Here is a 25,095-nt window from a genome sequence, read left to right as displayed (position 1 = left end):
TCCTGTTAGAACTGGGTCCTGAGACTCCAACCACCAGGGACCCTTCCCGATTAGAGACTCTTTTATTCCATTTCTCCTTCAGGCAGAGACTGAACATGAGTGATGCTGACTCAACATCCTCAAATGGTGCTGGAAGACAGTGTCCAATCTACTCCAGATCCACACTCACACACATACACACACAGGCACACACAGAGACACACACATACACACCACGAAGGCCCACATGCTTTTGTAACTCAGGTCTTGATCCCGTCCAGAGCAAAACCTCAAGTTTTTTCACCCATCTGTTCTTGGCTCCTAGAGACCAAAATCATAAAAATGACCAATGACCCTGAGCCAAGGGTGGTCTCCCAAACTCTGTGTCCTGGGACCAAGGTAGGAAGCAGCCACCTTAGACCCTGCACTGTGACCTGGTCTCTTGCCTCCATCTCCTTCCTGTCTGCTTTTGGTGGTTGTCATGGGAAGCTAGACACCGGCTCCCCTATAGCCCTGCTGCCAGAAGTCTAGGTTCACTAACCCTCCCAGTTTGTTGGGGACAGAGAGTATTCCAGGACATAGGAGAGCTGTGCTAAACCAAGAAGGTCCCGGGAAAGCAGGGGTGAGTGGCCCCCTTCTAAACAAGAGTGATTTAAATGAGGATCCATTGGCCAAAGGACAGAGGACAGAGGTTTTATTTGCCACACGGCCAACTCTCTGCTGCAGTGTTAACCTGGCCCCCTGTCAGCCTGGCGGGAGAGGCATTCACAAGGACTTTAAAGGCTCCCACTTCCTGTACTCCCTGACCCTCCACCAAATCCACTCTCCTCCTCACACCTCCCAGCAGGCAATATGGGAGGAAGGAGATGTGTCCAGGGTCACTGCTGGTTTCTGTCCTGTGAACCCTTGGAAGCTCCTGACATTTCACCTTCTCAACCCACAGTCCCAGCTTGACACTGCCCCAGGGCCCTCAGGCCAGCCCCGGCCTCCTGCAACTACCTGCCCCATCGAGGACTCATAGCAAGAAGGAAATGTCCCCAAGGCCCTTCTCCAGAGGCTGTAATGGGTCTTGGGAGGGGAGGCAGGCAGATGTGGGGGTGGGTGGCAGTCTGCCCACCCATAGCCACCTTGCCTGTGAAGACCCCCAGAGGCTGTGAGTGGAAAAGGCTGGGAAACTGTGTCAGCCCCATCTGTCCACTGCTCACTGCACAGTCTCCTCAGCCTTGGGGTCACTACAGCGCGGGGCCCCGTGGCCACTCTCATCCCTGCGGGAGCCCCTCTACCCATATACCAAACAGGAAGAGGTCCATGCTGGGTGCAGCCCCGGAAACAAGTGACCAATCCGACACTTGCTTTGAAAAAAGTTCTTTATTCAGCTTGCTCTATAACAAGGAAAGGCTCTATAACAAGGAAAGATATATACACCACAGGCCAAAGAATCTGGTTTCTAAAAGGTCAGAAAAGAAATCCCATCCACAACGAGTGCCCCTAGTGTGTAAGCGCCCAGTTGCAGGTGGGACTTTTAGGTCCCCGGCCTGCTTGCCGAGCCTGGGTTTCTGGGGAAACCTGCCCTCATCTTTCTCACCCGCCTCCTCCGTCCATCCCCGCCACACACCGGGCCAGAGTTTAAGCCATTTGTGTGCTCTGGGTACCGAGCTCAGGACGCTGGTTCCTTCCCTCCTCGCTTGGCTCCGGAGCACAGGGAGTTGGGCCCGAGCACCGCGCGTCCTCTGCTTCACATCTTAGTGCTCGGAGGCTGGGCACGGGCCGCCCGCACTCTCCGCCCCAGTGCGAAGGCTGCCACGGCCACGACCATGACCACGAAGACCCCAGCAAAAATGGCAGCAGGGTGGTAGCTCCCGTGGGCGCTGGCCTCCTCCTCTGTGTCCACCACCTGCCGGTCTGGGAAAGAGAGGAGGCTCGGGGTCAGGACAAGCCCAGCAGGGAAGGAGAAGGGGAGACAAGTCAGGGCGGGTGGGGGTGGGGGTCCCAGGGCACGGTGATGGCAATCAGAACCGTTTGGTGGGAGGGGAAAAAATAAAGGGAGAGAAGAGTGCTTTTCAGGAAACTGAGGCCAGATTCAAGCACCCCACCCGCCCTGCAAGGGCAGCTGAGTGTCAGCCCTGGGAGATTTCACGGTGTCCTGTCAGCTCTCAGGAGCAGCGAAGGATTCTAAACAGCAGGGTAGAGATGGGCTTTGGGATAGTCTCTCTGGCTGAAGGCTCCTAATGGATGTGAAGGGAGGGAGTTGGGGCATTTGACCCCATCTGGGAATGGCTACTACTGTGGGCAGGAATCCCTTAGAAGAAATGGAGTAGCCATCATGGTCAACAAAAGAGCCCGAAATGCAGTACTTGGATGCAATCTTAAAAATGACAGGATGATTTCTGTTCGTTTCCAAGGCAAACCATTCAGTAATCCAGGCCTATGCCCCAACGAGTAATGCTGAAGAAGCCGAAATTAATCGGTTCTATGAAGACCTACAAGACCTTTTAGAACTAACACCCAAAAAAGATGTCCTTTTCATTATAGGGGACTGGAATGCAAAAGTAGGAAGTCAAGAAACACCTGGAGTAACTGGCAAATTTGGCCTTGGAGCACGGAATGAAGCAGGGCAAAGGCTAATAGAGTTTTGTCAAGAGAATTCACTGGTCATAGCAAACACCCTCTTCCAACAGCACAAGAGAAGACTCTACACATGGACATCACCAGATGGTCAACACCGAAATCAGATTGATTATATTCTTTGCAACCAAAGATGGAGAAGCTGTATACAGTTAGCAAAAACAAGACCAGGAGCTGACTGTGGCTCAGATCATGAACTCCTTATTGCGAAGTTCAGACTTAAATTGAAGAAAGTAGGGAAAACCACTAGACCATTCAGATATGACCTCAATCAAATCCCTTATGATTATACAGTGGAAGTGAGAAATAGATTTAAGGGACTAGATCTGATTGATAGAGTGCCTGATGAACTCTGGACGGAGGTTCGTGACATTGTACAGGAGACAGGGACCAAGACCATCCCCATGGAAAAGAAATGCAAAAGAGCGAAATGGCTGTCTGAGGAGGCCTTACAAATAGCTGTGAAAAGAAGAGAGGCGAAAAGCAAAGGAGAAAAGGAAAGATATAAGCATCTGAATGCAGAGTTCCAAAGAATAGCAAGGAGAGATAAGAAAGACTTCCTCAGTGATCAATGCAAATAGAGGAAAACAACAGAATAGGAAAAACAAGAGAGCTCTTCAAGAAAATTAGAGATTCCAAGGGAACATTTCATGCAAAGATGGGCTCGATAAAGGACAGAAATGGTATGGACCTAACAGAAGCAGAAGATATTAAGAAGAGGTGGCAGGAATACACAGAAGAACTGTACAAAAAAGATCTTCACGACCAAGATAGTCACGATAACGTGATCACTGACCTAGAGCCAGACATCTTGGAATGTGAAGTCAAGTGGGCCTTAGAAAGCATCACTACGAACAAAGCTAGTGGAGGTGATGGAATTCCAGTTGAGCTATTTCAAGTCTTGAAAGATGATGCTGTGAAAGTGCTGCACTCAATATGCCAGCAGATTTGGAAAACTCAGCAGTGGCAACAGGACTGGAAGAGGTCAGTCTTCATTCCAATCCCAAAGAAAGGCAATGCCAAAGAATGCTCAAACTACCGCACAATTGCACTCATCTCACACGCTAGTAAAGTCATGCTCAAAATTCTCCAAGCCAGGCTTCAGCAGTATGTAAACCGTGAACTCCCAGATGTTCAAGCAGGTTTTAGAAAAGGCAGAGGCACCAGAGATCAAATTGCCAACATCCGCTGGATCATGGAGAAAGCAAGAGAGTTTCAGAAAAACATCTATTTCTGCTTTATTGACTATGCCAAAGCCTTTGACTGTGTTGATCACAATAAACTGTGGAACATTCTGAAAGAGATGGGAATCCCAGACCACCTGACCTGCCTCTTGAGAAACCTGTATGCAGGTCAGGAAGCAACTGTTAGAACTGGACATGGAACAACAGACTGGTTCCAAATAGGAAAAGGTGTACGTCAAGGTTGTATATTGTCACCTTGCTTATTTAACTTATATGCAGAGTACATCATGAGGAACGCTGGGCTGGAAGAAGCACAAGCTGGAATCAAGATTGCCGGGAGAAATATCAATAACCTCAGATATGCAGATGACACTACCCTTATGGCAGAAAGTGAAGAGGAACTCAAAAGCCTCTTGATGAAAGTGAAAGAGGAGAGTGAAAAAGTTGGCTTGAAGCTCAACATTCAGAAAACGAAGATCATGGCATCTGGTCCCATCACTTCATGGGAAATCGATGGAAAAACAGTGGAAACAGTGTCAGACTTTGTTTTTTTGGGCTCCAAAATCACTGCAGATGCTGATTGCAGCCATGAAATTAAAAGACGCTTACTCCTTGGAAGGAAAGTTATGACCAACCTTGATAGTATATTAAAAAGCAGAGACATTACTTTGCCAACCAAGGTCCGTCTAGTCAAGGCTATGGTTTTTCCCGTGGTCATGTATGGATGTGAGAGTTGGACTGTGAAGAAGGCTGACCGCTGAAGAATCGATGCTTTTGAACTGTGGTGTTGGAGAAGACTCTTAAGAGTCCCTTATACTGCAAGGAGATCCAACCAGTCCATTCTAGAGGAGATCAATCCTGGATGTTCATTGGAAGGACTGATGCTAAAGCTGAAACTGCAATACTTTGGCCACCTCATGCGACGAGCTGACTCACTGGAAAAGACTCTGATGATGGGAAGGGTTGGGGGCGGGAGGAGAAGGGGAAGACCGAGAATGAGATGGCTGGATGGCATCACCGACTCTGTGGACATGAGTTTGAGTGAACTCCGGGAGTTGGTGATGGACAGGGAGGCCTGGCATGCTGTGATTCATGGGGTCGCGGAGAGTCGGACACGACTGAGCGACTGAACTGAACTGAACTGGGAATGGCTACAAAGGTCCCAGCAAGAGGGAGCGACACAGGCCTTAAGCTACTGCCGTGTCAGTGGGAATAGACAGAGAGGAGAGACAGGAGCGGTGCCCCATTGGCACCCTTTGCCCGGTCCCTGCCCTGCCTTCCTTCTCTCTGTAGCTCCACCCCCCATGGTGGGCGACTTTGACGGAACTGTGTCTCCTCCTGCTGGAGCTGCAAGGGTTTTGATCTATTTAGTTCTATCTCCTGGCACATAATAGACCTTCCAGAGATGATCTTCCAAAGATCACACCAGCCCACCCTAAAGGAAATCAACCCTGAGTATTGACTGGAAGGACTGAGGCTGAAGCTGAAGCTCCAATACTTTGGCCACCTGATGCGAAGGGCCAGCTCATTGGAAAAGACCCTGATGCTGGGAAAGATTGGATGCAGGAGGCGAGGATGACAGAAGACGAGATGGTTGGATGACATCACCGACTCAGTGGACAGGAGTTTGAGCAAGCTCTGGGAGATAGTGAAGGACGGTGTCTGACGTTCTGCAGTCCATGGCATCGCAAAGAGTCGGACATGACTAAGCAACTGAACAACAACAAAGATGCCCAGAACGCTGAAAATGTGAGGGGAGAGCCTGCAAGCAGCCAGACGAGGGGAGGGCCTGGGTCTGGGCCCTGGGAGGGAGGGAGCTGTCAAAGAACCTCTGTGAGGAGGAGCCTGTGCCTTCAGGGCGGTTTGTGGCAGCTACTGCTGCCCCATCACTCACGCCACCACATTTGTTGACCTGGCCCAGCCTGGACCAGAAATGATGGGAATCCCTCTGCAAACATTTCCTCATTCACCCCACAACAGAACAGCACAGCAGGGGAACTCTGCTCCCCATTCCAGGTGCAGAAAATGAAACGACTTTTCTAGGGTCAACTGCTGGGAGCTGTCAGAATAAACCAGTCCTGCCTGGATCTACACGGCCCTGCACAGACCCTGAGGTCACGACCCGAGGGTACAGTTTGTCATCATCATAGGTAATAACATGATCATTAACGTTAACATTGATGACAATATGATAGTAACAAAGTCACTGCTCTTTGCAGCCAATGACTTGTACCAGGCAGAGGCCAAAGCAGTGTAACTAATGGTGTTTTATGTAACCTTCTCTGTAGTCCTAAGAGGTAAGTATTAACGTTTTTGTTTCACGGATGAGTGTGAGATTGGTATTCAGAACCCACAGGATAAAGGTGTCAGGTGTGCTGTGTCCCAGGTTAGAACTGTCTTGACCGAACCCCTCACATGCGTCCCCCCACAGACAAGAAGCCCTTGGAAGAAGATGGGAACCAGGTCTCGTTCGACTCTGTATCGACTCCGTGTCATGTAGCACAGGTGCCCTATTCAAGGGGAAATAGGACACCCACGGAAGCAGCCTGAGCCCCTGTGGTTCACGGTCCGGGGCCCAGGCAGATGGTGGGGTGGGAGGGCGGTCACCTACCCAGGTTCCTCTTCTGAGGTGAGGCCTGCAGCTGGATGGGTCCCAGGACGACGTCCACCTTCTCCTGGTAGGAGCCCACGTCCCTCTTGGCCCTCACGATGCAGCCTCTGTTGCAGCGGGAGAAGGGGTCATACGCCCTGCACACGACCATCTTGCACTTCAGGTACACGGAGGGGAAGCGGTTCAGGAAGTGGAAGGAACTGAACTTGAAGCGGACGATGTTGGACGAGGGCTGGTAGTAGGACCGGTAGGTTTCATCCTTCACACACCTGGAGGAGGAGAGGAGTCCCGTGAGCTCTCAGCAAGGTGCTGCATTCTTCCCACCACCCGGCCACGTGCTGCGCGTCCTCCGGGGGGGATGGAGGTCACGGGACCACCTGCTGCCTTCACAACCCTCCTGTGGACCACCTGCCGGGCAGGCTGTTTGTCCACTGCCCCGTCTACCCCTTGTTTAACCTTTCCAACAGACGGATAAGGGCTTCACTACGCTCATCTGATGGCTGAAGAAACGGCTCAGAGAGGTGCGATTTTCTATCCAGGGTGATCCAGCTAGCATGGCGCTGAGCTGGTTTCTCAACTGCAGTCTGCTTCAAAATCAATGTTGCTCCTGCTACAGGCATATCTTTGGAAACTTAAGGCTCACCTGGAGTTTAGTCACTCGGTCTAATTTTACTTTATAGCTAACCTGCTGGATGGCAACTGACGACTCCCTGAGTTCTCCAGATACCCAGAAATGATAGCCTGGCCGCTAAAGCCTGAGCTCCTGGAGCCCAGTCTGCCTTCCTTGCACTCTGGGCTAGCTGGGCATGAGTTTATCAGGTAAAGGCCGAAATCCACTCCCAGAAGATCCTACTTACCCACTCCGGATGAGATCGTAGGTCAAAGATGTAAAGTCATTGGGATTCGGTGATGCCACACAAGTGTCCACAAATAAGGCTAGGGAGGGGTTAGAACGGGGGATTTCAGCCTGAAGGTACAAATTCTGGTTTAGGTCCACATAGTATGGGCTGCTGGTCACCGGATACAGGAATGAAGAGGATGTATAAAAGGAAATGTTCACGTCAAAATTGCCGTATTGTATGTTCTCAACCTCGATGGTGTCATTAGTAATGTAGACCGTATTAACCCAGGTGTTCTGGAGCATCTTGCAGCTGACGTGAATTTGGAGGTCCCTCTTCCTCTTGATGAAGCTGCTTGAAGCAGTTGCTTTGAGGAAGTTGGAGTAGCTGATGGTGTCGTTATCCACCTGGGAGGGGCAGAAGCGGGAGCTGAATCAGGCAGATGTCGTCCACTAAGGGCATCTCATTGCTGGTTTGGGTTAGGAGGAGACTGAAGTGATGCTGCAAGACTGCAAAATGCTCCCAGAGCCTCAGAGAGATGGGAGGTATCTGTCGCTATGGCTACCATTACCTGGGATGGACACACTTCCCAGCACGATTCCCTCCTTTCTCACATCCCCTTTCCTTCGCCCCGTGATACAGACCACGAGGTTGGTGGTCCTCCCGGGAGCTGCTGCTCATGGAAGGATGGGTGTGTCTGGATGGCCCCTACCCCGGCTGTGTGACTGAGCTGTTTGGTCTTCCGGGCTCGGGGCCTTCGGGCTGCTCTGTTTCAGTCTCACTCTTGTTGGGAGAAATCAAGGGAGGCAGTTGTGAGGGAGGGGTGGCTGGCGGGATTCGATTCCACTGTGCTGTGAGGATGCATGTAGCTATTGCAGCTTCGTGTCTGAAGCTGCCAGAGCTCAAAGCAATAGAGATCCAGACTAATAGCCGTGGCAGGTCTCTGACCTCTGGGGCAGGAACCTCCCCAGAGGCTCACATGGACCACGGGGTGAGTGCCATGGCAACGCAGGAGCACTTCCATCATGCTTTGCCTCTCCACTCCCCAACCTGGTGGTCTGTGAGCGTCTCAAGGAAAGGGTGATATCTAAGCATTTCTCTTTTCCCAGGGCTTGGTAGTGTTGATGATAGCATCATTAACATCAATAAAAATTCATGGAATGGAGGAAAGGCCCGGGGCATAGAAGCCCAGTAAAAGTACTGTGATGAAAGAAGGATAGAGCTGGCAGTAGCAAGCCCAAATGGTCAAAAGGTCACAGGTGAATAAGTGCCCCTGGAAGCCCCATGGTCATGATCCTCTGGCTTCAGGTGAGGTGAGCACAAGAGCAGCATTCCCAGGTGGATACTGGGGAGAGGGGGATACTGGAAGAGAGTCTTTCCCTTCCAGAAAGACTTGTGAAAAGAGAAAAGTTTAACAAGTAACTAAAATGGTTTTGCTGCTGGGGGAACCGTGCCTCTTCTCTGACCTTGGTTTCCCTTTTCTCCTGTCAGAGGGAGGCTCTGGCCCGCAGGGGATGCCAGAGCCGGTACTTTGGCCTCAGGTCTGGAGAAGGACCCAGAATGGACTCTATGCCTTCCAGTCGTCCATGGGAAGTGTTACTTGCTCAGTTGTGTCTGACTCTTTGCGACCACGTGGACTATAGCCCACCAGGCTCCTCTTGTCCATGGGATTCTCCGGGCAAGAATACTGGAGTGGGTAACCATTCCCTTCTCCAGGGGATCTTCCGGACCCAAGGATTGAACCTGGTCTCCTACATTATGGGCAGATTCCTTACCACCTGAGCTACCAGGGAAGCCTCCATGGGAAGTACGCTGTATTTATATTTTCTTTTAAAAAATGGGGAACTTTATATTAGAGTGCCAGTAATTAGCACAATAAACCACATAAATGTTGCCATCTTGTTACTCCTTCAAAGGTGAACTGAAGTGTCTTCAATGTGTACATTCACATGAAAGTGTTTTTGAATCCACATTTGTCTCTGGTTTCCATGATCAAGTGAGATTCTGAATGCACACGAAGCCACGTGGCATGCGGGTTTAGTTCTTGATCATAAGAAGCAGTTCTGATTTTAAATTAAAATTCATTATTAGACATCTGCCCAGGTGGTGCTAGGGGTAAGGAATCTGCCTGCCAATGCTGGAGATGCAAGAGAGGTGGGTTCGATCCCTGGGTTGGAAAGATCCCCTGGATGACCGCATGGCAACCTACTGCAGTACTTTTGCCTGAGAAATCCCATGGACAGAAGAACCTGGTGGGCTGCAGTGCAAGGGGTCACAAAGAGTTGAACACTACTGAAGTGACCGAGCACGCACGCCCACACTGTGCGAGGCGTGGGATGGATGGGGAGGGCAGGCTGTCCTGGCCTCAACATTTGTCCAACACCGGCTAAACAGGGCACCTGGAGGAGAGGCAGAAAGTTCCAGCTACGGATCACACTATCCTGTCTTTGAATCTCAGCTCTGCAGCTCGTGACCATGTGGCCTTGAACAAGTGGCTTAACCTCTGTAAGCCTCTGTTTCCTCTTGATTAAATGGGAATAAAGGTTGTCTCAAGAATTTTGAAAGTCTTGTTGGAACTCAGAGTTCACTGTCTGGCACGCAAACTATCCATTAATAATCTGATTATAAAGGCTTAGGCTCCGCACCAAGGGGCGTAGGCCATGGCAAAGATGAATGAAACATGGTCCTGCCCCGGAGGCATGGTTTGTAGAGGATACATTTAAATAAGCAGAGGAATAAGAATTAACCTTCACGGCACCCCAACCATGCAGATTAGAAGACTAGGGCTGCCCTGTGGCTTTGGCATATCCTAACAGCGATGAAGGAACACAGATGGAATAGCCTAAACATCAGAGGCTCCAGGCGGTACATCTGGAGCCAGGAGGGGTGGTTGCCTGTGGTAGACCGACTACCACTGACTAAACTCAGGACAAATCATAATCCAACATGACTGATTTGCAAACTGTAAAAGCCAGGTGGACTAGAGCATTTGCAGGGCGTGACTCATCTGTACGCTTCTCTGCACTTATGCCTCCATCACCCACTCTGATCCTCCCAGAAGGAGGTCCAATGGGAGCTGGGTGACCACAGTGGTGACTGCAGACCCTCAGGCCCAGGCACCCGTCCGCCGCCCACAAGCTCATCTGGTTAGCTAATCGAGCGTCCCCTGCCTCTGTCACTGTTCCTCGTGACTGGAACAGACAAGGTGCAGCGCCCTCGTGGACCCTTGCCTGGCACACAGCAAATGGGCAGAATGTCTTTGGTGACTGACAAACCCTCTCATCGTGTGTGTCACACACACTGTACACATTTGAGCATTTCATGCTGTATATTTGCTGCAGACCTAAACCTAATAAAAAACTTCCTAGGTGGCTCAGTGGTACAGAACCCGCCTGCGAATGCTGGAGACGCAGGTTGGATCCCTGGGTCAAGAAGATCCCCTAGAGTAGGAAATGGCAACCCACTCCAGTGTTCTTGCCTGGGAAATCCCATGGACAGAGGAGCCTGGGGGGCTACAGTCCATGGGGTCTCCAAAGAATCGGACAAGATTCCAGGGACTAAACAACAACAAACCTAATAAAAGTACTTGCTCTGTGTCTGTTCCCTGACATCATGAGAAACACTGGTCTGGAGGAAGCACAAGCTGGAATCAAGACTGCTGAGAGAAATATCAATAACCTCAGATAGACAGATGACACCACCCTTATGGCAGAAAGTGAAGAAGAACTAAACAGCCTCTTGATGAATGTGAAAGAGGAGAGTGAAAAAGTTGGCTTAAGTTCAACATTCAGAAAACTAAGATCATGGTATCCGGTCCCATGACTTCATGGGAAATAGATGGGGAAACAGTGGTTGACTATTTTCTTGAGCTCCAAAATCACTGCAGATGGTGATTGTAGCCATGAAATTAAAAGACGCTTACTCCTTGGAAGGGAAATTATGACCAATCTAGACAGTATATTGAAAAGCAGAGACATTACTTTGTCAACAAAGGTCCATCTAGTTAAGACTTTGGTTTTACCAGTGGTCATATATGGATATGACAGTTGGACTGTGAAGAAAGCTGAGTGCCAAAGAATTGATGTTTTTGAATTGTGGTGCTGGAGAAGACTCTTGAGAGTCCCTTGGACTGCAAGGAGATCCAAACAGTCCATCCTAAAGGAGATCAGTCCTGGACGATCTGATGTTGAAGCTGAAACTCCAATACTTTGGCCACCTCATGCGAAGAGCTGACTCATTTGAAAAGACCCTGATGCTGGGAAAGATTGAGGGCAGGAGGAGAAGGGGACGACAGAGGATGAGATGGTTGGATGGCATCACCGACTCAATGGACATGGGTTTGGGTGGACTCCAGGGGTTGGTGATGGACAGAGAGGCCTGGCGTGCTGCAGTTCATGGGGTCGCAAAGAGTTGGACATGACTGAGCGACTGAACTGAACTGAACTGTTCCCTGACAGACAAGATCTGGAAGTGGTTACTTAGGTGGCACTCAAAAATTCGGAACAAGAATGGAGAGTTTGAAATAAATTTGCATAAAGTTAAGTGCAACGACTCTAAGAGTGCCATTGGGTGAGGTCCGGCAGTAAGAGGGCCGACATTCTCATAATCCCAGAGCGCCGTCTGCCCTCGGCAGGCATCGCCCCCACCAGGCGGGCCCATCACACACTGACGCTCCACTTCTAAGCCTCACGGAAACGGGGCCACAGGGCAGGGGGTCTGGCGTGCCTGCCTCCTTTCACTCAGCGCCACACTTTTGAGACTCTCAGAGTCTGACGCCAGCCCTGCCACTGCCTACCTGGCGAAGGCGCCTTGGGCAACCTGCTTGACTCCTCCAAGCCCAGTCTCCCTGCTTTTCAAGTAGGATGACAATGAGGGGAGGCTTGTATCTTGTTGCTGGGGGACTCGGGGAATTTGACAGGGACTAATCTCAGGGTCTATCACTTGTAGGATGACAGGATCGAGGAATTTCCCGGGACATAGGACTTCTCCTCGCTAAAATCTGCCAAGCCCCAAGTCAGCCAAGACAGCTGGCCACCCTAGGTAGTGAGAGCTCAACAAGTGACACCTGCAGAGGCTGATGTATTGTGAAGCTAATGAAGCCTAAGGGCTTCCCTGGCAGCTCAGTGGTAAACAGCATCTGTCTGGGTTTAATGCTTGGATGAGGAAGATCCTCCGGAGAAGGACATGGCAACCCACTCCAATATTCTTGCCTGGAGAATCCCATGGACAGAGGAGCCGGGTGGGCTACAGTCTCTGGGGTCGCAAAGAGTTGGACATGACTGAGCGCCCCCATGCCCACCCCAGCCCCATGCACAGGTCCTTCCAGGGGCCAGCCGCGCACTGGCATCACCATGTGTTTTTATAAGATTTCTAAAAGTAAGATACGCTTGCGTCCTGTCCATGAAGGAGGCACCCGCCCCTCTCACCCACCCCAACCTCAACCTGTATAAGCTCTAGGCCCTTCAAAGCCTGGAAATGCTCCTGGGAGCTGCTACTGTTCTTGCTGACCTGATGGCAGCCTGCCAGCACCCTCTCTGCTGGACACTGTGGGAAGAACTCCCCGCCGACCTTCCTTCTTTCTCTGTTTGAACGTGGCTGCAGCCACATCATGGAACCAAGGAACACATTTATAGCCTTACCCAGATGATGTTCTGGTTATACCACAGCCATGTTTCCTGGGTCCCCAGGATTCCCAAAGCATAGCACCCGTCACTAAGAAAGCTTGTTTGGCAGGAGGTTGCGGGAAGCTCCAGGCTCACCTGCTGGGTGGTGCCGCAGCCGGAGTAGGGAATCACGAATGTCACCTGGCTCGACGTAATCTGAGGCTGACACTGGTAGCTTGTGTTCGAGCCAGGAATGGCAAGGTCCCTGGCAGAGTAGCCCAGGGATTGGAGGTAGCTCGTCCTCACTGTGGCTTTCATGTGATTTTGTAGGCAAAGCAGCTCTGGGGGCCAAAGGCAGACAGTGCGGTCAGTCAGCTAAGCCCACAGGAAAAGACTGAGACGGCTGGCACGTGGTCTTCCTGTGGACACCGCTCACCACCCACCCCGCCAGATGCCCTGGGGCTCAAGTCAGTTTCATTCTCCTGAGACCCCTATGAGGGTACAGGGACTAGGATTCCTCTGATGGAGAAATGGAGGCAAGATGCAAAACAACAAAATGTTTCTGCCAGCTTGCCATTTATCCTTATAGCAGGATAGCACTTGGGCTTGGCTGGTGGCTCAGATGGTGAAGAATCTGCCCGCAACGTGGAAGACCCAGGTTTGATCACTGAGTGCGGAAGATCCCCTGGAGAAGGGAAGGGGAACCCACTCCAGTATTCTTGCCAGGAGAAGTCCGTGGACAGAGGAGTCTGATGAGCTACAGTCCATGGCATCGCAAAGAGTCAGACACAACTGAGTGACACACACACACACAGTAACACTCGCGGGAACTTGCAGGGATGCTGCGAAATCAATATCCTTAGCTATGGACTTAGCATAGGTCCTGCAGCTAAGGGCAGGTCAGTGGTTAAAATGCTGACCACAAAGATAGCCAGCACAGCTCCTTGCCTGGCCCCTGGTCAATCTGTACATCAGTCCATTTAACAGATCCAACTGTGGCCGCCAGCCTTTGCTGGACATGGCTGAGAGAGCAGCTCAGGCCACTCTCAGGAATCAGCCGAATGTGCTAGATCTCAGGATGAGGCCACAGTGTCCCACACTCTGGGAAGGCCACAAAGTCTCAAGCCAGATAGTCCCCTCCGCCCTTGGCACTGACATCTCACTGTGTGATGACAGCATCCTCTCGCCCCTTCTACTTCGTCTCTGCTGACCTCAGAAAGGCCAACCTGCCACCCATCGGCCAATCCTAGGCAGCCAGAGTCCCCAGACTCCGGCTCTTGGCCCCCTTCTGCCCCACACCAAGCCTCAGTGACCTGATGGGGTGGCTCTCGTTTCTCCTTCCACAGCCCCAGGATGGCTGAGCCACTGAAGGCGCTCACAGGTGTCACCCCAGATGGGCGGAGACTTACTCGTGTTCCCATTGGAAAGACTGGAGTAGTATTCAGCTGAGAACCCTCTCTTGGTGATGGAGATGTCGCTGACGAAGCGGATGGACATGAAGTTGGACGATGAGGTGAAGGAGCCCCTTGTCCCATCACAAACCCGGGCGAGCAGCGGGGAACTGTGGTGGGGGCCATCATACACTTCAATGTAATCGTAGTTACAGCCGCCTTCCAGCCTGCAGAGACGGAACGCACAGTCTGCCTTCACTCTCAACCAGGATTTGATGCTGGCGGTCAGAGGCATTACACCTCTAAGCCAGAAACTCCGACAAAATTAATAATCGAAAGGAAAAGACTTTCTTTGTTTACCGGAGTAGAGTCAAGGTACAGTATTACACAAGTTACGGGTGTAAATATAGTGATTACAATGTTTAAAGGCTATACTCCATATACGGCCTTCCCTGGTGGCTCAGAGGTTAAAGCGTCTGCCTCCAATGCGGGCGACCTGGGTTCGATCCCTGGGCCGGGAAGATCCCCTGGAGAAGGAAATGGTAACCCACTCCAGTATTCTTGCCTGGAGGATCCCATGGACAGAGAAGCCTGGTAGACAGTCCATGGGGTCGCAAAGAGTTGGACACGACTGAGCGACTTCACTTCACTCCATATACACTTATTTAAAAGATATTGGCTATCCTCCCTGGGCTGTGTTGATACCATGGAGCCTTGTAGCTTGTTTTCTACATCCTAGTTTGTACCTTCTCACTGCCTACCCCGAGTGCCCCTCCCCCAGCCCCTCTCCCCGCTGGTAAGCACCGGTTGGTTCGACTTTCTTAAATCCAGCGGAGGCCCATCCTCCCATGACTCCCATACACCCTTCTTAGTCCTGCCTTCTGGGGTCATGCGTATGAAAGCTACAGCTCCCCTCTTGACAGCCCTTCGCATCACGTAAGAAAGAATGACATCCCACCTTCGACTTTTTCTTGGATCAAAAAGACCCCAGTTTCCCATAGAATTTTTTTTCTTAAAATCCATGAATTCGTATTGACAGAAAAAAATAATTGAACAAATAAATACTGGGCAAGTCAGATAACCTCTCTGCAGCTCAGATTTCTTGTTTATCAAGGTGAAATCTCCCAGTGCAAGTATAATGAAGAGAGCTATCATGAGGCTCTAACAGTGGAAAAGTGCGCCCTAAAATGCCACAAATGGTAGTCATTATATTAAGATGCTGGCTCAGAACTAGTCACAGTTAATCTTCCTCTGTAGAATTTCATGAGCTTTACGTACAATCCCCCAAGTGAATAGTAATGATGAAGAGGTTAAAATAACATCATATCTTTTGCAAAACTCCACACGAATTTCCAAGGCAGAAACTCCCAGGCCACCGCAACCAGAAATCAGGACTAAAAACTACTTTGTTCAGTGGTGACTGTTAGAGAAAAAATGATGATCCCCCTATCCAGGGCTCCACAAGCCACGGGTGTCTCAGTGTGGTCAGCCCTGCCCCTTGAGCCAATCATATATCCTGGTGGATCTGATGCTGTCTCCTCTGCTTAAAACAAGGATTCCCACCCTTCACTGGACGAGGCGCAGACAGCCTAAGCTCGGCCACAGGAATTATTCCTCTTCTGCCCGAAACCACTGCCCCAGGAAAGAAGGAGCAGAGAGAAAAGAGCTCAGAGAGACTAGTGTGGTTGTTAACAGGATTCTTTGTGCTATTACTACTTCTAACAATAATCCCTCCCGTTGGGTGACATTGCCCAAGTATTTTCATACATTTCTCCTGTGACTTTCCCAGGAACCAGGAGGGGAAGGGGGCAGGTGTTATATTCTCCTCTTTTGAGGCTCAGGAGAGTTAAATGATTTCCTGAGGTCACACAGCAAAGTAGTGACAGACCTGCAGTTTGACACAGGACTCTGATCCTGGCGTCCCCTCCACGGCTGCTTCAAGGCTCGGTCGAAAATGGAACCCATAGGGAAAGAAAGGGCAGTGGGGCAAATATCTCTCCTGAAGTGCCGTTTATCTCCTTCTAACGTGTCTGCACGGTGCTCGGCACACGCCCCCTCCCCCCATCGCACACACTCACTGGACGTCTCTGAAGGCCACAGTCACTCGGTAGTTGTTTTGAACTTCAATGTCCCACACACACTTGGCGTTGTTCGGATAGTTCCTAGGGTAGAATGGGCTGGAAAAGTTCCCTGAAACTTGGGTCAGGAAGCCTCCGCAGGAATAATTTGCTGTTGGGACGAAGGGAGAAATGCCGATGACCCGCAGTGTACACCGCACAGTCACCTGAGGGAAACCCACCGGGAGGTGCCTACACCTGGACTGCCTACTGAGGGTCAGTGCGGCGCCCCTACAGGGAGGCCGTACTTAGGGAAGCCATCTCCTCACTGTTCTCCTCGTCCCTCCCCAGTGTCACTGTCATTGAGGAGAAGGGAAGGGGGACTGGGCAGAAGGCTCAGAACTTACTGGCTGGGCCAGTGACGGTGTAAACAGGATCTGTTGACAAACAGAAAAGATCATGATCAGTTTCCTGGCACCCTTGGTTCAGCTGCTGAGTGACTGTCAGCTCTGCGCTGGAAATGTGCCAACCCCAAGTTCCCAGTGAGCTGCCAGCTGCGGGACTTGCCTTCTGGGAGCTCACAGCCTGAAGAAGAGGAAAGAAAAGAGGGAATCCCAGCCTCCAGGGATGGGACTGTGATGGAGCAGAGCCCAGGAGGTGCTAGGAGCTGGGAGATTTGGCTCTTGATCCAGACTGAGGAGGGAAAGGGGACGGGTACACAGGGAGGTGAGGCCAAAATGTCAGAAGGGTGTTCCAGGTAGAGGGAACAGCATGTGTGAAGGAACCTAGGTATGAGAGTAGCTGGCACAATTGGGGAACCCCGATGTGGATGGAGCAGGGATGCGAAGGATGGCAGGAATCAACTCAACAATGGGAAAGAATTTGCAAGCCCTAGAGGTTGTCCTGAACACTGAGGATCTGTGTCCAGACTGTGCTGAGGATTCCGGCCCCAAGGCAGGGACCGACCTTGGCATTTGATGAAGATACCCTAGTTGCACTGCAGAGAATGGGTCAGGGGGATGGGCAGCCTGAAGCTGCAGCTGCCGCGGTAGGAAACCAGGTGGTGACAAGGGGAGGCTGGGGATACAGAGGAAACATCTGGGGCAGGGTAGGGGGCACAGTGAGGGGTGGTTCCGCAGCCACTCAGAAGCAGGCTATTGGGAACTTTTGTTGATTACATACCAGGCTCCATCCAGGCTGCACTCACCTGGGACTAGTGTCCCAGACAACGGGCGGGACCTACACAGTGGGAGACTTCACCTAGACACTGACCAGAGATCCGAACCTTAGGATGGCCAGGTGATTAAAAGACAAAGAAGAGCCTGGAGAGAGGCCCGGCCCTCCTGGGCTTGGGACATCAGCTACAGAGACGCCACGTGGCAGGAAAGTCAGGAGCGGTGAACTCATTGGAGAGTGAGCACCGTGAACACAGCCCGGAGACCAGCAGCCAAGCCGGGGGAGAGGAAACCCAAGGCCGCAGGTCAGGTGGGAAAATGTGATACTTACACTGAGTTGTTGTAGTTGTAGGGGGCCGCCAATCTAGAAAGAAAACGAAATGATTTTAGGATATTGCTGGATCATTTTTCAATTCCATACTCAAGAGTTTAATGGAGAGTGTAAATTGTTCTTCTTACTTCAGGACTTCTCAGAGACTTGATTATACCAGTTACGCTGTGACTGGGCAAAAGCGGTTAGAGAACACACCACATCCAAACATATTTGCACCAGATAGTTTCCTTGCGTCATAAAGATCATTTGGGGAATTGCTCTCAACATGAAGGACTCTTTAAGAGATAAACCGCTGTAGGGCTGGTATTCATTCATGGGTCTATGATGCTCACAGTTCTGTATGGCATGAATGAAACACTTATTTTCATAGAAATGATCAGAGGACCTAATCCTCTCCCCTCCCACAGCCAACTGAATCAGCATAGGCCCACAAAGTGGCAGGGAAATAGAGGTCCCTGCAGGGACAACTGAGTGACAGCTCTGGTCCTGGGACTCAGCGGGTCACTGAACAGCCTCCAGAGTCCTCGGAGTGAAACGACTCCCCAAGAGGAGGCTGTTCTTCTCTTGGAAACCTGAGAGTGGAATCCCGGAGGAGTCTGGCTCGTGGGGCTGCAGGGACTCACCTGGAGTGGAGGAGTTGATTCCTGGTCCTGCAAGAAAACAGGAGCATGATGAGCCTCAGCACCAAGTTGCTGTTGTTTAGCTGCTAACTCATCTCAGACACTTCAGGGACCCCCATGGACTCTAGCCCGCCAGGCTTCTCTGACCATGGGATTCTCCAGGCAAGAATACTGGAGTGGGTTGCATTTCCATCTGCAGGGGATCCTCCCAAACCAGGGATCGAACCAGCGTCTTCTGCTTTCAAATGAATTCTTTACCCTCTGAGCCACGAGGGAAGCCCGTAGAGCAAACGGGAGAGCGATGATGAGCTGGGCACGGCTGAGCGTTCAGCACAAGGACAGAAACCACGTGGCCTCTGCACGGCCTCCTGGGGCGCACCAGCCTCAGGGCGCTCAGCAAGCTCCTGCCCGACCCACACCCGGAGCGAGCCACAGACACTGTCAGTCACTGGCCGCCAGTTTCCACCGCTCCAGTCTCCAGCCGCTCAGAGGTGAAAGGGGCCTTCCGCAAATGACATCCCCCAATACCTGAGCAGATGACTGCAGCATCTTCATGGTGGCCACAATTGTGGGAGAACCAGCCTCGGTTCCGGCACTGCCAGAGATTAGACTCGGCCCCTGAGCACTCCACCTCGTCCAAGGTGATGGGGCCAGAGCCAGAGCCAAAGTAGGCATTTCCTGGGGCTGAGACTGCATATCCACAGCCCAGCTGTCTGCACACCACCTGGGCATCTTGAATGTCCCAGCTGTCATCACACACCGTTCCCCACTGGCCACCATGGTAGATTTCCACACGCCCAGCACATGTGGGACCGGAGGAGTTCCGATTCACCAATCTCAAGCTGACGTCTGAAAGACACACGCTGTGAGAGGAGATGACCCCATCCACCAGCAAACACCCAAAGCCAGTTAACTCCTGCTTCTTCCCCCATCCCAAAAGCCACCCAATGACTCTGATCAGCCTTTAAACAGCTGCATGATCCACCTGGAAGGGGCTCTTGACATCACAGAGATCAGAGCCTTCATCTGCTAGATATATTCTTTTCTGTATTCACCGCCATAATCTTTCCACGGCGTTTATGACAGGTTACAGAATACAGCTCCCTGTTCTCTACTGTGGGACCTTGCTGTTTACCCATTGGAATGGAGTAGTTTGCATCTGCTCATCCCCAAATCCGCATCCATCCCTTCCCCACAACCCTATCGCCTTAGGAACCACAGATTGTCTCTACGCCTTGTACTCACTTCTTGGAAAGGAGTTATACCAAGCAGAAAAACCAGTGCTTTGGACACTGCCATCACTCCGAAATCGAACAGTCAATCGGTTGGAATAAGAAGTGAATATTTCCCTGGTGTAATGACAGATTCTCCTCGCTGAGGCATTGCTACTCAGTGATCCATTAAGGATTTCCACATAGTCATAAATGCAGCTACTCTGTGGCTCCAACCTGTATGGAAAAGGGCATTCTTGTCAACATCAGAATGTCTGCTGCTCATGAACTTTGTAGATATTTTGGACTTTATGAGAAATGTCCTTGAATCTAAGATCTTCTTCTTGCCTTCCTTAATCAGACCAAAAAACTGCCCGATATTGTGGGATACTTGCTGGTGCGGATCAGAGAAACCGGAAATGTATTCCATGGTACCTGAGAGGGGTACCTCCCAGCCCAGGACCCAACTCAAAGCACACGGTGGTCCATGGAAGACGCCTCCTTCTCCAGGTGGCCTGGGGGTTACTTACTGCAGACTGTCGAAGCCCAGGTTTATGAGGTAGCCGGGGTTCACTTGTATTCCCCAGACACAGTTGGCATTGTTGGGGTAGTATCGTGGGTAGAACGGGCTGGAAAAGTTCCCACTGGCAGTGTAAAAGACAGCACCGCAACTTGAAAAGGAGCCTGCAGAGCAGAGAGAGAGGAACATCCCCATGGTGGTGGGTCTCCGGGGGTGTTGTGACAAGCCATCGTCTTCCGGATGAGTGTCCTCAGGAAGTCCTTTTCCCCTCCCGCAGGACTTCTCAGTGCCTTGACCATTCCCACCTACACGGAGACTGGCCAAAAGGAATGGAGTACACAGCAGCACACCTTTCCATTTTTGGCACCAGAGTTTGCAAGGGGCCGTAAGATCCTTTGGGGGTTGCTCTCAATGTGAAGGAGTATTTAACAGAGAAAGCTCTGTAAGGCTGCTACTCGGTCTGTTTTGAAAATGGTCACAGTTCTGTATGGCGTGAGTGGGACCCTTGTTTTCAAAGAAATGATGAGAGGACCATATCCCCTCTCTCTCACTGAACAGGCCCAGGCAGCGGGAGGTGGCCGGGGACCAGAGGTCCCTCCAGGGACAGCTGAGTGACAGCCCTGGTCCTGGGGACTCGGCTGGTCACGGAACAGATTCGAGTCCTTGGAGAGAAAAGCCTCCCCAGGTAGATGCTGTTCTTCTCCTTCTGGAAACCGGAGAAGGTGGAATCCCAGAGGCAAACCTGGCTGGGTGGGGCTGCCGGGACTCACCTGGAGTGGAGAAGTTGATTCCGGGTCCTGCAAGAAAAGAGGAAGCATGATCAGCTTCAGCATCCGCGATGGGCTGCAATGAACCCGTCAGTTTCCTGAGAGAGATGCTGAGTGCCAGGCCCCTCCATGGCCAGAGAGGGCAGCCTAGGAGTTGCACCAGAGAGCTGAATAGGAAACATCAATCTCACATATCAGCCTTCACAAACAATAACAAATATTTGGGTGAATTCACTCTTACAGACTTGATGTCCCCTCTTCAGTGTGAGGGACGGACCTTGGTATTGGGTGAAGACGACCATCCTTGAGAGAATGGATCACGGGAGGGGGCAGCCAGAAGCCACTGCTCTGCGGTAGGAAGCCAGGTGGTGAGGAGGGAAGGGTGGGGATCTTGAGGAAAGATCTGGAAGTGGGGTGTGGCAGTGAGGGGTGGTTCCATGGCAACACAGAAGCAGGCTGTTGGCAGCCTTCGCTGGTGACACATCAAGCTGCGCACTGAACCAAGGTCCATCCAGGCTGCACTGACCTGGGACTACTGTCCTAGGCAAGGACTGGAACCCAAACTGGAGGTCAGCATCCTCTAGAGTCTGACTAGAGATCTGAATCTCAAGCTGGTCAGAATAGTCAAGGACAAAAAGAGCCTGGAGAGAGGGCCAGCCCTCCTGGGGTTGGGAACATCAGCTCTGGGAATGTCACGTGGCAGGAAAGTCAGCAGAGGTGAACTCACTGGAGAGTGGGCACCCAGACTGCAGCCCGGAGACCAGCAGCCAAGCCAGGGGAGAGGAAACCCAAGGCCTTTGGGTTTGGTGGAAAAACGTGGTACTTACTCGGAGTGGTTGTAGTTATTGGGGACTGCCAAGCTAGAAAGAAAATGAAGTGATTTTAGGATGCTGCTGAATAATTTTAAGTCCATGGTCATCACTTTCGTGGAGAAAGTGAAACCTTGTCCTAATAAAGACGTCTCAGAACCTCGACTATTCCCACCTACAGTGTAACTGGCCACATGGGCTAAGTAGAGAGAAGTCCCCACCTCACTGAGCAACAGATATAAACACTGTGGCCAAAGGATCCTTTGGGGAATTGATTTCAACCTGAAGGAATTTTTTTAACGGATAGAGATTTATGAGGCTGCTCCTAGGTCATGGTTCTAAAATGGTGACCGTTCTGCTTGGCATGACTGGGACACTTATTTTCATAGAAATGATCAGAGGACCTAGTCTTCTCCCCCCACAGCGGCTCTGAACAAGCACAGGAGCAGGAGGTGGCCGGGGACCAGAGGTCCCTCCGGGTCAGCTGAGTGACAGCCCTGGTCCTGGGACTCAGCCGGTCACTGAACAGCCTCCAGAGGCCTCGGAGCGAAACGACTACCCAGGAGGAGGCTGTTCTTCTCTTGGAAACCTGAGAGTGGAACCCCGGAGCAGTCTGGCTGGGGGCGCTGCAGGGACTCACCAGGAGTGGAGGAGTTGATTCCTGGTCCTGCAAGAAAACAGGAGCATGATGAGCCTCAGCACCAAGTTGCTGTTGTTTAGCTGCTAACTCGTCTCGGACACTTTAGGGACCCCATGGACTCTAGCCCGCCAGGCTTCTCTGACCATGGGATTCTCCAGGCAAGAATACTGGAGTAGGCTGAATTTCCTTCTGCAGGGGAACTTCCCAAACCAGGGATCGAACCACCGTCTTCTGCTTTCAAATGAATTCTTTACCCTCTGAGCCACAAGGGAAGCCCGTAGAGCAAACGGGAGAGCGATGATGAGCTGGGCACGGCTGAGCGTTCAGCACAAGGACAGAAACCACGCGGCCTCTGCACGGCCTCCTGGGGCGCACCAGCCTCGGGGCGCTAGGCAAGCTCCTGCCCGACCCACACCCGGAGCGAGCCACAGACACTGTCAGTCACTGGCTGCCAGTTTCCACCGCTCCAGTCTCCAGCCGCTCAGAGGTGAAAGGGGCCTTCCGCAAATGACATCCCCCAATACCTGAGCAGATGACTGCAGCATCTTCATGGTGGCCACAATTGTGGGAGAACCAGCCTCGGTTCCGGCACTGCCAGAGATTAGACTCGGCCCCGGAGCACTCCACCTCGTCCAAGGTGATGGGGCCAGAGCCAGAGCCAAAGTAGGCATTTCCTGGGGCTGAGACTGCATATCCACAGCCCAGCTGTCTGCACACCACCTGGGCATCTTGAATGTCCCAGCTGTCATCACACACCGTTCCCCACTGGCCACCATGGTAGATTTCCACACGCCCAGCACATGTGGGACCGGAGGAGTTCCGATTCACCAATCTCAAGCTGACGTCTGAAAGACACACGCTGTGAGAGGAGATGACCCCATCCACCAGCAAATACCCAAAGCCAGTTAACTCCTGCTTCTTCCCCCATCCCAAAAGCCACCCAATGACTCTGATCAGCCTTTAAATAGCTGCATGATCCACCTGGAACGGGCTCTTGACATCACAGAGTTCAGAGCTTTCATCTGCTAGATGTATTCTTTTCTGTATTCACCGCCATATTCTTTCCACGGCGTTTATGACAGTTTACAGAATACAGCTCCCTGTTCTCTCCTGTGGGACCTTGCTGTTTACCCATTGGAATGGAGTAGTTTGCATCTGCTCATCCCCAAATCCGCATCCATCCCTTCCCCACAACCCTATCGCCTTAGTAACCACAGATTTTCTCTACGCCTTGTACTCACTTCTTGGAAAGGAGTTATACCAAGCAGAAAAACCAGTGCTTTGGACACTGCCGTCACTCCGAAATCGAACAGTCAATCGGTTGGAATAAGAAGTGAATATTTCCCTGGTGTAATGACAGATTCTCCTCGCTGAGGCATTGCTACTCAGTGATCCATTAAGGATTTCCACATAGTCATAAATGCAGCTACTCTGTGTCTCCAACCTGTATGGAAAAGGACATTCTTGTCAACATCAGAATGTCTGCTGCTCATGAACTTTGTAGATATTTTGGACTTTATGAAAAATGTCCTTGAATCTAAGATCTTCTTCTTGCTTTCCTTAATCAGACCAAAAAACTGCCCGATATTGTCTGATACTTGCTGGTGTGGATCAGAGAAACTGGAAATGTATTCCATGGTACCTGAGAGGGGTACCTCCCAGCCCAGGACCCAACTCAAACCACACGGTGGTCCATGGAAGACGCCTCCTTCTCCAGGTGGCCTGGGGGTTACTTACTGCAGACTGTCGAAGCCCAGGTTTATGAGGTAGCCGGGGTTCACTTGTATTCCCCAGACACAGTTGGCATTGTTGGGGTAGTATCGTGGGTAGAACGGGCTGGAAAAGTTCCCACTGGCAGTGTAAAAGACAGCACCGCAACTTGAAAAGGAGCCTGCAGAGCAGAGAGAGAGGAACATCCCCATGGTGATGGGTCTCCGGGGGTGTTGTGACAAGCGATCGTCTTCCGGATGAGTGTCCTCAGGAAGTCCTTTTCCCCTCCCGCAGGACTTCTCAGTGCCTTGACCATTCCCACCTACACGGAGACTGGCCAAAAGGAACGGAGTACACAGCAGCACACCTTTCCCTTTTTGGCACCAGAGTTTGCAAGGGTCCGTAAGACCCTTTGGGGGTTGCTCTCAACGTGAGGGAGTATTTAACAGAGAAAGCTCTGTAAGGCTGCTACTCGGTCTGTTTTGAAAATGGTCACAGTTCTGTATGGCGTGAGTGGGACCCTTGTTTTCAAAGAAATGATGAGAGGACCTAATCCTCTCTCTCACACTGAACAGGCCCAGGCAGCGGGAGGTGGCCGGGGACCAGAGGTCCCTCCAGGGACAGCTGAGTGATAGCCCTGGTCCTGGGGACTCGGCTGGTCACGGAACAGATTCGAGTCCTTGGAGAGAAAAGCCTCCCCAGGTAGATGCTGTTCTTCTCCTTCTGGAAACCGGAGAGGGTGGAATCCCAGAGACAAACCTGGCTGGGTGGGGCTGCCGGGACTCACCTGGAGTGGAGAAGTTGATTCCGGGTCCTGCAAGAAAAGAGGAAGCATGATCAGCTTCAGCATCCGCGATGGGCTGCAATGAACCCGTCAGTTTCCTGAGAGAGATGCTGAGTGCCAGGCCCCTCCATGGCCAGAGAGGGCAGCCTAGGAGTTGTACCAGAGAGCTGAATAGGAAACATCAATCTCACATATCAGCCTTCACAAACAATAACAAATATTTGGGTGAATTCACT

At 51.5% G+C, this 25,095-nt stretch overlaps 1 protein-coding gene across 5 annotated transcripts in view; it reads right to left on the bottom strand.

Moving 5' to 3' along the window:
• Positions 1–1,328: 1,328 nt before the first annotated feature.
• DMBT1 (deleted in malignant brain tumors 1) overlaps positions 1,329–25,095 on the bottom strand; it is a 69,188-nt gene continuing 45,421 nt past the window's right edge. For 4 of the 5 annotated variants that reach the window (XM_055424464.2, XM_088842402.1, XM_088842401.1 and 1 more), the window contains 19 exons: positions 24,863–24,889; positions 24,103–24,256; positions 23,607–23,809; positions 22,890–23,210; positions 22,366–22,392; positions 21,744–21,776; positions 20,920–20,946; positions 20,160–20,313; positions 19,664–19,866; positions 18,947–19,267; positions 18,422–18,448; positions 17,796–17,828; positions 16,697–16,726; positions 16,311–16,461; positions 14,251–14,459; positions 12,998–13,182; positions 7,257–7,645; positions 6,400–6,668; positions 1,329–1,881 (listed from right to left, as the gene is read on the bottom strand). In XM_055424464.2, the coding sequence (XP_055280439.2) occupies positions 1,715–1,881; positions 6,400–6,668; positions 7,257–7,645; positions 12,998–13,182; positions 14,251–14,459; positions 16,311–16,461; positions 16,697–16,726; positions 17,796–17,828; positions 18,422–18,448; positions 18,947–19,267; positions 19,664–19,866; positions 20,160–20,313; positions 20,920–20,946; positions 21,744–21,776; positions 22,366–22,392; positions 22,890–23,210; positions 23,607–23,809; positions 24,103–24,256; positions 24,863–24,889 (2,930 nt within the window). In that variant the 3' untranslated portion in view covers positions 1,329–1,714. The remainder of the gene's footprint in view (positions 1,882–6,399; positions 6,669–7,256; positions 7,646–12,997; positions 13,183–14,250; positions 14,460–16,310; positions 16,462–16,696; positions 16,727–17,795; positions 17,829–18,421; positions 18,449–18,946; positions 19,268–19,663; positions 19,867–20,159; positions 20,314–20,919; positions 20,947–21,743; positions 21,777–22,365; positions 22,393–22,889; positions 23,211–23,606; positions 23,810–24,102; positions 24,257–24,862; positions 24,890–25,095) is intronic. The other variant, XM_055424467.2, reaches the window with a different exon arrangement.

Source organism: Moschus berezovskii, chromosome 12 (assembly GCF_049115385.1).
Source record: "Moschus berezovskii isolate FMDL1 chromosome 12, NW_MosBer_1.0, whole genome shotgun sequence".
In the NCBI taxonomy this organism is placed as follows: domain Eukaryota; kingdom Metazoa; phylum Chordata; class Mammalia; order Artiodactyla; family Moschidae; genus Moschus; species Moschus berezovskii.
Note: the sequence above shows the minus strand (reverse complement) of the source record. Positions and strands in the feature narration are given on the sequence as shown.